We start from the raw sequence: 10,202 nt of genomic DNA on the forward strand, positions 1-10,202 counted from the left end.
ACACACACACACACACACACACACACACACAGCTATACGGGACTGGGTCACAGACATACAGACACACACACACACACACACACACACACACACACACACACACACACACACACACACACACAGCTATCCAGGACTGGGACACAGGGGCTCTGGGTCATGTACCTGTACTCTGGCCCGCACCACGTCCATGGGGTTGGTGATGGTGGAGGCGGTGGCCACAGCCATTGGTCCAGCGATGGCCTGTAGCAGCAGGTGAGGGCAGCCAGCGGGGGCTAGCTTGGAGAGCTGCTCTGGAAATGTAAATAATGACACAGGAGAAACATCAGGGCTGCCTAGTCCACTTTCAGTCGTTATGCTCACATATTTTTGGGTCTGAATAGCCGCTATTATATTTTTTTTTCATGGATCACGAGCTAGACAAAACATTTCACGCCAGTCGAAGGAGAGCTATCCATTCATGAGGCCGGAGCCACAAAGCACAGACATGCTGGAATATCATTTCTAGCCATCTATAATAATAATAATTAATAATTTTGCCATTTAGCAGACGCTTTTATCCAAAGCGACTTACAATTACGAATTACAGGGACATTCCCCCTGAAGTAACTGAGGGCTAAGTGCCTTACCCAAGGCCATATGTGCATTCAACCCTCAGCCTCTGAGTTAGCTGAAATGAAGCCTCTCTGACATAATTCAAACAGCAATGATGGAAAAAAACAACTATCCACATATCTAACTACAAGAACCCTTTGGAGAATGGATATTTGTAAGCAAGAGCATTTACCATAACTATTATTCCATCAGCTTTTCTACTAGCCTGACTACCTGACTGACGATTGGTGTTTTATCTACTTCGTATTATTCACGAACATATCGTTAATATTTACCTGCATAAAAATGATAAAAAGGCCACCAAACGGCACTGTTTGGGATGTAGGTGAGGAGGGACGCCACGTAACCCCTGTAAAACCCCCGGAATCCGTCGGCGGCGAACACCTGCCTCACGATGTCCCTGCTCTGGCCGAAAGTCACTTTGTGCTTGGAGGAAGTCACCGTCACCGTCCTGGGCCTGACCTTGAAGCGGGTCAGGTGCTCTCCCTGGCCCTGCATCATCAGCTGCTGGGACACCACATCGATGGGCACCGTGATGGTCTGGGCCACCAGGGAGGCCGCCCCGCCCGCCACCAGAGACTTCACCGTGTTACTGGAGGAGTAGTGGGACACGGACCTCCGCACCAGTTCGTAGGTGGTGATGTAGGCCTGGCCCGAGGCGATGGTCAGGGTGTTGACCACGAAGCCTCGGTAGAGGCCCCGCACGCCCTCGGCCCGCAGGATCTTGCAGAAGGCGTCGAAGGTGCCCGTGTAGAGGGACTTGCCCCTCTGCACCTGCAGCCGCGTGCGGATGAGGCTGGCCGGGTAGACGGTGGCGCGGGTGGTCAGGGTCATGAACACGCCCAGGGAGTAGAACTTCTTCTTGTCCAGGTCTTCCCATTCTATGATCTGGATGGTGCGTTCCGGCACCATTCTGCACTGCAGGCCAACCGACCGGAGGCCAGAGCTCTTTCCTCGTCAAACAGACCTTCGCCCTCCTCCTGCGTCTGAGAGGACAAGGAAGGACAACAATGAGATTCTTTTTATCTGGTAGCCTAAATTCAACGGCAGCAGTCATGTGTCAACTTTGACTTGTCAATTGACAATCACTGCTCCATTCTATTCCATTCTAGCAACTCATTAGCTGTACATTTTCCCCAAATCTGTACTTGCCATATAGCAAATATGTACAACAAACATACCTAGTCCACTTTCAATAGAGCAAGATATTACAGGCAACAGTGCAACCTCAGATTGCAACAAATGACATTGACCTTTCAAGTTCCTCTAGAAATGTTGATCTTTGAGCTTAACATTCAACAATATTCTTGAATATATTATCTAAAGTCATTTTAAGCTTTTTTATTATTACATGATATAGCATTTTGTTTTGTAACGTGAATGCCATCCGTATGCACAATTGCCAATAATTTCCCGAAATTTGATGGGGAAAGAATATCTTGTTGGTAGTTTTTGAGTGCTTGAAAAACGGGACATGACAAACGCCAGAAGGCACTGCATGTCCCTCAGCGTCAGATGTTGTAAGACAAACACCAGATCTGTTCAACAGTTCCGCCCTGGCGACACATTGTTTTAATCACAGTAGCTAAACTATAACATTCAGGACAGGAGGACACAAGTTAATTGTTTTCATCGCACTAGCTTGCTAACATTCAGAACAGGAAAAACCAATGGGCTGACATTGAAAACAGGAGGAACCAAGTGGCAACCAAATGTTGTTTACAATAATGGCGACATTGTAACAACGACTGCTCAAGGCGCGTTTCACTCTAATATTTTAATTATAGCTACAAAACAAAATAAAATCATAATGCATTGATAAGGTCACGTGTATCTTGTGAGAAATCACATTTACATTAACACTGACTCAAGCACAAGCATAGCACACATGTTTCAACTCTGGCTGTTACATACCAAAACATAAAAACGTGACTTACCTTATAGCAGGGCCATTATAGATTACCTTATAGCCATTATTAAATAGATCAAGACTCCAGGTCCATGCTGTTATGTGTCAAACAAGACAATGACATTCTATAATGCGGCCTAGTTAAATAGAGGCTGTCAAAAAAAGATACTGCTTTAAAAGTCATGCCCATGTCCATTCACTGTGGCTGAGGTCACTGCAACAGCTATGAGGGTAACATAGTTTGGGATTCCATGGAAATGATAACAGGGAGAAACAGGCTGTGTGAGAACGGACTATAGACTCTCTACCCGTCTGTGGTGATAACTGCGTCGCTGCTTTCACACGTCACGCGCGGTATCAACCAATGAAAATGCGTAGGGGCGTGGACAACATGCAAGATACGCCCCCAGATATTTGCATACAGATCTGATAAAGTGGAAAAGAAAGAATGAATGTGGAAAAGAAAGAATGAATGTGGAAAAGAAAGAATAAATGTGGAAAAGAATAAATACATATAGAAATGTATTTCGTTATACTGTGTGTATTCATTGATTTATTTGTTCATACATTCATTTATGTGTCTATATATTTATTGTTAATTTTGGCAGACTTGGTCCTCCATACCCCACAGCCCGACCTACGAGCGCGTCATGAGAAGGGGAGCAAGATTCTGTGTCCTGCTGATGCTGTTACACCTGTTGTCTGTTACTTGTTTTAATTTTCACTTGTTTGCCTGTTTTAACCTGCTGTGGCTTTTCGATCTTGTATTGTGTTTTATTTGTGTTTCCTCTTTGTATGTAAATCACTTTGTGACCCTTGGTCTGGGAAAGGTGCTGTATAAATACATTTTACTTACTTACTTACTAGCAGTCCATACCTTTAAGAGGTGATCACCTCTAATAATCTGCCAAACCAAAAGGTCTATCATATCCAAACATAATCTAGGGAGGTATAGATTGGAATAAAAAAATCACATCTAGAATTTGCCCACCCAGATGGTAATGAAAAATGGTTTGGCCCCAGGACTAAAGTGGGTATGATACAGGTAGTTAAAAAAATAAAATTAGATTCACTTTATTGTCATTACATAGTACAAGACAATGCAACAAAATGATTGTGCGTCTAACCAGAAGTTCAACAAATAGCAATTATATTGCAGTGATAAGTAGCAGTATTTACAGTATCTATACAGTAAAGTGCAAATGGTAGCGTGATGTGCAATGACATACAATGGTGACTGGATGTATATGTGCAGTGGTATATATAAATTGAGATTATATACAATGTGCTATGATACATAAATATGTCATATACAAAAATACAGGCTGTGGGCAATGATACACAGGTAGTGAAGTCAATGTAATGCTCCTCATTGACATAATTTGCCACACATAAGAAATGGCCTACATAAATAGGACTAGGCTATTTGATTTTCAATGTATTAGTGTTGCTATTCTATGAAACAGTGTTTCTCCTATTTATTTGGAATGTGTGTAGAACATAGGAAAACGATATTGGCAAACCTTCCAATAAAATCAGACACCTACATTCATGGATATGATGGGTAGTTTATTTATTTCTGAGTACAGCACTGCTTTTAAAACACATTTTCTTGGTTGTAAAAAGCATGCCTTGTGATTAGATTATAGATGATCATCAATAACTGATACAGTAACGACGTCGAGATCAGAAGGTTCGTTTCTCAAACATAACTTTGCTGTCAAGTTGCTTGTCATTATCAGTCACGCCCAACCTTATGGGTGTCCTTGGGCCTGTCGATGCGGTACACAAACTCAGCAGGCATGAAGTAACCGAGATATTCCACCGTGTCAGGGGTCGTGTCTATGTGGTAGTGACCACCCTCTCCATGGTGGCTGAAGCAGTGAGTGTGTTCCACACGCAGGTCCAGACCCTGGATAGGAAACAGATGGGTAGCCCATTTGAATAACTCTCACTATATTCCTGTTGAGATGAGAAGCGTGTATACTAAAGATGTACTGCATGTAGTCGATACTCACAGGGTCTCTAGAGACCAGCACAGACTGGCAGATCAGCGGGGCGCTGACTTCAAAGTATTTCAGCCATTTGTTCACATCATCGTCCGTGTTGAGAGGGCAGGCTGAGAACTCCCTCGGCTGCTCACAGGGCAGCGACAGAGCAACAACAAATCGTGAGTTTTTTTTTTTTTTACATAATCTGATTCATTAGGTGTTTATTAATGCCTGTGTGGTGTTATTTTAAAAATGTTTACATTTTTTTGTTAGTAATTAATAAAGTACAAAGGTTCCATCTCACAGAACATAATGGAATGTAAAAACTTTGACGCTCAATATCTCTGAACTACCCTAAACGGAAATAGAACCTTATCATTCTAAGCTCACGAAATGGGTTGAAGTGGAAAACCAATCAAATACATCACTGACTTTCTAAAACTTTCTGCAGATTATTATTATTATTATTATATTTTTTTTACCATGATATGGATCTTGGCCTTCCCTTTCTGGATGATGAAGGTGCCTCCCAGGGCCAGACTCTTATCAGGGTAGTGAGCTTCCAGAGCCTTCCTCAGGGCCCCTACCAGGCTCTCCTCTCCTGTTCTCCTCTTGGCTCTGACCTCTATGACCTGACGGGCAGAACAAATAACCAGCAGTTGAGCATTGAAGCATTGATTACTCAAACAGTTCAAAGTCACGATCCTCCAGTTAATGTTTATTGATTAAAACCTCAGGAGCAAACACGGGAAGGCCTTAGTTCATGTAAAAACAACTTGATTTTTACGTGAATGCATAACCAGAAGAGAGTATTATTGACTAGGAACATGAATAATGATTAAAACATTCAAGCCAAATACATTTGCAACTGAGCCCGAAGATTTCACTCGTTATAAATATTCTTATAGCTATAATTTAGAAAACTGCTAACCCCTAACCCTTCACCACACATCATCTGGTATTTCAAATCATGCACCCTTACCTTCCCAGGCTTCCCCTCACACGCATACAGATTGGCCAGAAGTCCAAAGTCACAGTCTGAGAATTTATCACTGTATTTCTCCAGGAGGCATTTGCCATCAGCTGGATTGATGGAAGAAAAGTAGCTGCTGTTCACCGCAGGCCTCCCCTCAGCTTCAGTAAGGACAAGTGGCATCATCTTGGGACGAAGAATAAAATAGGATAGTAGAATCAGAATCAGAATCAGAAGACATTATTGCCATGACATGTAAACATGTTAGGAATTTGGTTTGGAACAATGGAGCGCAGTTTACAACAGGACAGATGCAAGACAGGACAAGACAGTGCAAACCAACATCATAGTGCAAAAAGTAATCAATAAATATAAATATAAGAAGTGCAAAAAGTGCCAAAAGACCAAGGGTTCAGGTCAAGACAGTCCATAGCTCTCTGGGTAGGGGTGGAGGGAGGGTAGATAGATGGGGGTCAGGTCGGGGGGGGGGGGGGGCGGGGACACCAGCAGCTTTTAGGAGCCGGATGGCCGTAGGGAAAAAGCTGTGTGAGTGTCAGGCTTTTTTAGTGACCGCAACCTCCTGCCTGAGAGATAGTATTCAATTTACTGAGGAAACATGTCTGTGCGTTAATTAACGGGTGCTGAAACGTAACCATTGCTGAAACTGACCCTACAGTAAAACACCACTTGGTGAGCCTAGTCTTATTAGGGTGACCACATTTCCAAACCCCCTAAACCGGGGACCCTTGAGTGTACCGCACGTTCATGCACGCGTACATGTATGCGTTTATGCACACACCCTAGGCCTTTTCATCAGGACAGGGGGACAATTGTTTCAGCGCTTGTGTGTTTTTCCGCTCAAGTGAGCCTTGAGAATTGTTGCTTTGCTATGCAGTTCTACTCAGTTGTTTGTTTGGGGCCGTTTTGGTGGTTTATTACACCCAGCTTGAACTCCCTGACAAACCAGGACGTCTGGTCACCCTAATCATGCTAGTCAGTCCAGCCAAATACAGCATGATTCTATGCAGAATTATTGAGATTAAAAAACATCATTAACAACTCATGTTGACAGACATACAAACCTCTGCATTCATCCCAACAGTATTGGAGGACACAGCTCCTGCCCCGAGAATGAACGCCCCAGGCAACTCCAACTCCTTTGACACCATGTTCATGTTGTATTCCTATGGAGGAGGGATTTAAGATACATACCTATCTCATAACATTAATATGACAGTTTTATTATACACTCATGTTTGTTTTTTCTTACTGGCACTGTACCTTGTCCTGTTGGACCAGGGGTACCAAATAAGGCACTCCTCCCACATCTGTTATACGAGGTCTGCCGCACAAACCTGTCGAAATAACGGTGGAAATTGTACAAAATGATCAAAGCTTATAACGGGAATGGGGTGCAGGGAGATGAAGAGAACAGAAAGTGATCCTGACCTTTGACCGGGAATCTGAACGGGTCCTGGGTCAGATCTGGACACTCCACCACACAGACTTGCGCGTCAGCAAAATTGCTTTTCAGTCCTTTCTGCAATACTGCAATAAATCATAAATCATACACATGATGACAATAAACAACTGAATTAAAACAACATCAACAATTGTGTCATCTCTCAATCACTATTTGTTACACTTGCAGGAAAGACGTGGGTCGGTTCGAACTTTTGACAAAAAAAAATATTGAATGCAGCAATTAGCCTACGTATTAACTTACTGTCACATAATTCCTCTAGATTCGGGACATGTAACTGAAACTTCTCAGTCTTGCTGGTATCTGCCATTCTGTGTCCTGTAGGAGTCACACGCTGTGGGAGACGTTGAGATCACCTGATGGTCCGGAGGAAAACTCATAAAACAGTCTTGGTTGTCCAACCAGTTATGAGTCTCTGACGTAGCTTAGTCTACTTCCTTGTTTATCCTCTGGACACGTGTGAGTGTGCTCTGAGACATCGGTTATTCTTTTACGTTACACGTGTTTGACCAAGACACTTTCAAGTCAATTGTGTCCTGTAGACCTTTTGGGTGAATCACTTGGTGCTTTTCCACTACAGGGCCCGGCTCGGCTCGGGTCAGCTCGCTTCGGCAAGCTTTTGAACAGTTCTGGATAGACTTTCAACTATCAATGTGAGGAACTCCTCATGGCCTCATTTGGTGGGCAGCATGACAGAGATGATCCATACCTAGTGTTGGATTCATCAGACGTGACAGAGACAGATCACTTATCAGTCGTGACAGAGACAGATCACTTATCAGACGTTATTATACTAGAAACTCCTCCTGCAGATGTCGTGGAAAGTATCTCACGGTATTTCGAGGCTGCTCTTGGCTCAGGTGGACAGACAAAGGGGACAGGGCTATGCCACCCTGTCCCTGGCCATGTGGATTACTCTGCAGACAGGTACGGATCAATGCTGGGAAACTGGAAAGATGGGTCCATGAAACCACATTCTGTCCATTTGGCTCAAAGGTGGTATTATGCTTTCACTACAGTGCATGGTGTGTGTGCTAAACTAAAGCATCAACTCTCCTCTCTCAGTATGAATAGGTGACAGCTTGTGTTGTGTTGTTGATATTGAAACCGATGATTTAAATCTTTTCCCCATTAAGTCTGCATACATGTGTTGACTACCATGTCTTGACAGTGGAATGGTTTACAATAGACTAGCTAATTGTTGGAATTAAAATCAGAATCGGTTCTTTTGTTGACTGCTCCAAGAAAGAGGAGAGATGTTTTCTATTGCACAAGTGGATATATATATATTTATTGAAAATTACACGTAGAGTACAAAACAGTGCTGCAGCAGCTGGAAATCTAAGAGGAACGGTGTTCTTCTTCAGTTTACAATACATGATATACTTTCATAAAACACAGAGTCCTTCCCCTTTTGGCCACTATGATGTAAGAGCTGAATGGCCTATTAGAATATTCTAAAACTATGAATGGAGTGTTGTCTTGTGTTAGACGTGAGAGTTTTTTTTATCGGTTCTTACAACACCTGGATTCATGGTCATCAGACAGTTCCCAGACAGTAGCTTACAATGAGTCGTATGTGTTCTTAGGATACAATACTGATAATGTGCATATTAAAACAGGAAAACTGATAAGATATGTAACATCATGATTTAAGCAGCTGGTGCTACAGAATGGACAATAGGACCTTTGAAAAATATCTATCCTAACATCATGTCTCCAGCAGGGTTTTAACCCATGTCTCCCACTTGAAAGTCCCATGCCTTTAGGCCGAGAGGACATTGTCTATGTCCAAGGGCAACACTTGAGTTCACATGTAACACAGACAGGGCTACCTCATCATGAGAGCGTGCTTCCTAATCACATCCGCTACATTCACTGAAGTACACCCTTACAAGTAAAGAGTCTGCTGCAGTCAACCGAAAACATCAGAGAGATTGAATTAGGGCTGTTTCCATTCTCTTTGCTAATCTGTGTTATTGTGTCATTGTGTTTCCTTGCAGTGATTCAGACGACAGCCTGTTTATAACACAACATCCAGTGACAGAGGTGGTGAGGTCAGTGAAAAGATGTCACTCAAAGAAGAGGTCAGAGCCCATATACTCAGAAGAGAGTGGGGAGGAAGATGGCCGTTCCAGTCATCAAAGAACTCGGGCTGTCTCTGCAATTACAACCTGCAACACTGTCAGAGAGTGGAAAGCAGAAAACTACAAGCTGAAAAAGTACTCGTTTCCCTTCCTGGACAAGGTTAACGGAAGTAAATGCCTGTCTAGCCGAGGGAGGACATACTATAGAGCATCACCATATCTGAAGAGTGTGACACTTGCGGTAAGAGTATATGCAGCTCTCCATGATTAAATAAACTCCACCTTCTGGTAGTACTTTGGGATGCTCTATTTCAGTGTGTCTGAAAACCACACCTGCAACTGAATGTGTTTAGGGATATTTAATGAGAAGAGTTGGACAGGATGTTATTGTGAAATGGATTTATGAATGAATGAATGAATGAATGAATGAATGAATGAATGAATGGACTTTATTGTCATTGCTACAGTACAGGTACCAAACAACGAAATTTAGGAGTGTGATGGAGATTGGTTGTCTGAAGTGGGTGTGTCCAGGTGGGAGGACTCTGGATATTGCAATGTATAGTAGGTAATTAGTTTGGGGTGAAATTTGAGGTTAGTTGAGGTGTGTCCTCCCTAACCTTAGTTTATTTAACTCCATAATAATGTCTCAGACCCACTGACATTAATCACTCTTTGCTTTCAAAGAGTTCAGCACTTGGAGGCTTTTTTGAATGCGTCAAAGCACTGAACGCAACCCTGGACCGAGCTTTACCAAAGAGATGTTTGGATGAAGATGATGGATTACCTCCACTACCAGAGTAAGTTTGCTACAGCTCTCATATTTGAATTAGGGTGACCAGATGTCCCGCTTTGCGCGGCCACGGGGCCAGTGTCCATCTGCAACAAAGCGCCGCAACCAAGCACCGACATGTTCAGTTGCAGCAGAACGTCCAGATTCTATGGAATGTCTTCAGCCTATCAGGAAACAGCATGTTCCCATGGCAACGGCCCCACGTGGATATAGGGAGTTGGCTGAATGTGCGAACCACCGGTTGTTAAGTCCGATGTCACGCGTGACGTTTAGCAATTTCCGGGTTCAAATCAAAACATTCCCCGCACCAGAGAATTACAAGGAAAGCAGTAGAATGACAGTTCAATCGTTTCT

General features: G+C 43.1%; 2 protein-coding genes across 2 annotated transcripts in view; both read right to left on the minus strand.

Moving 5' to 3' along the window:
* LOC308174773 (solute carrier family 25 member 44-like) overlaps positions 1–2,775 on the minus strand; it is a 4,706-nt gene extending 1,931 nt beyond the window's left edge. The window contains exons 1-3 of the mRNA XM_080549873.1: positions 2,550–2,775; positions 888–1,598; positions 163–290 (exon numbers count right to left, since the gene is read on the minus strand). Coding sequence (XP_080405999.1) covers positions 163–290; positions 888–1,524 — 765 coding nt within the window. The 5' untranslated portion in view covers positions 1,525–1,598; positions 2,550–2,775. The remainder of the gene's footprint in view (positions 1–162; positions 291–887; positions 1,599–2,549) is intronic.
* A 1,279-nt stretch (positions 2,776–4,054) lies between these two features.
* cUnh11orf54 (chromosome Un C11orf54 homolog) lies at positions 4,055–7,371 on the minus strand. Its single transcript, XM_080550104.1, has 8 exons — positions 7,212–7,371; positions 6,935–7,033; positions 6,767–6,840; positions 6,568–6,669; positions 5,495–5,671; positions 4,995–5,144; positions 4,540–4,656; positions 4,055–4,433 (listed from the first exon to the last, which is right to left on the minus strand). Exons 1-8 carry the CDS (start codon positions 7,276–7,278, stop codon positions 4,260–4,262), a joined length of 960 nt encoding a protein of 319 aa, XP_080406230.1. The 5' UTR covers positions 7,279–7,371; the 3' UTR covers positions 4,055–4,259.
* Between the last annotated feature and the right edge of the window lie 2,831 nt (positions 7,372–10,202).

The sequence above is a fragment of the Nansenia antarctica genome, assembly GCF_963989245.1.
Source record: "Nansenia antarctica genome assembly, chromosome: 20".
In the NCBI taxonomy this organism is placed as follows: Eukaryota; Metazoa; Chordata; class Actinopteri; order Argentiniformes; family Microstomatidae; genus Nansenia; species Nansenia antarctica.

What these genes read in the sequence shown, in the direction of transcription:
- cUnh11orf54 (XM_080550104.1), bottom strand. Translation starts at nt 7,278, where the DNA reads ATGGCAGATACCAGCAAGACTGAGAAGTTTCAGTTACATGTCCCGAAT. An exon ending in GTTCAGATTCCCGGTCAAAG is followed by an intron (nt 6,841 to 6,934) that starts GTCAGGATCACT and finishes TTATTTCGACAG; the next exon opens with GTTTGTGCGGCAGACCTCGT. An exon ending in GTGAGGGGAAGCCTGGGAAG is followed by an intron (nt 5,145 to 5,494) that starts GTAAGGGTGCAT and finishes TCTGCCCGTCAG; the next exon opens with GTCATAGAGGTCAGAGCCAA.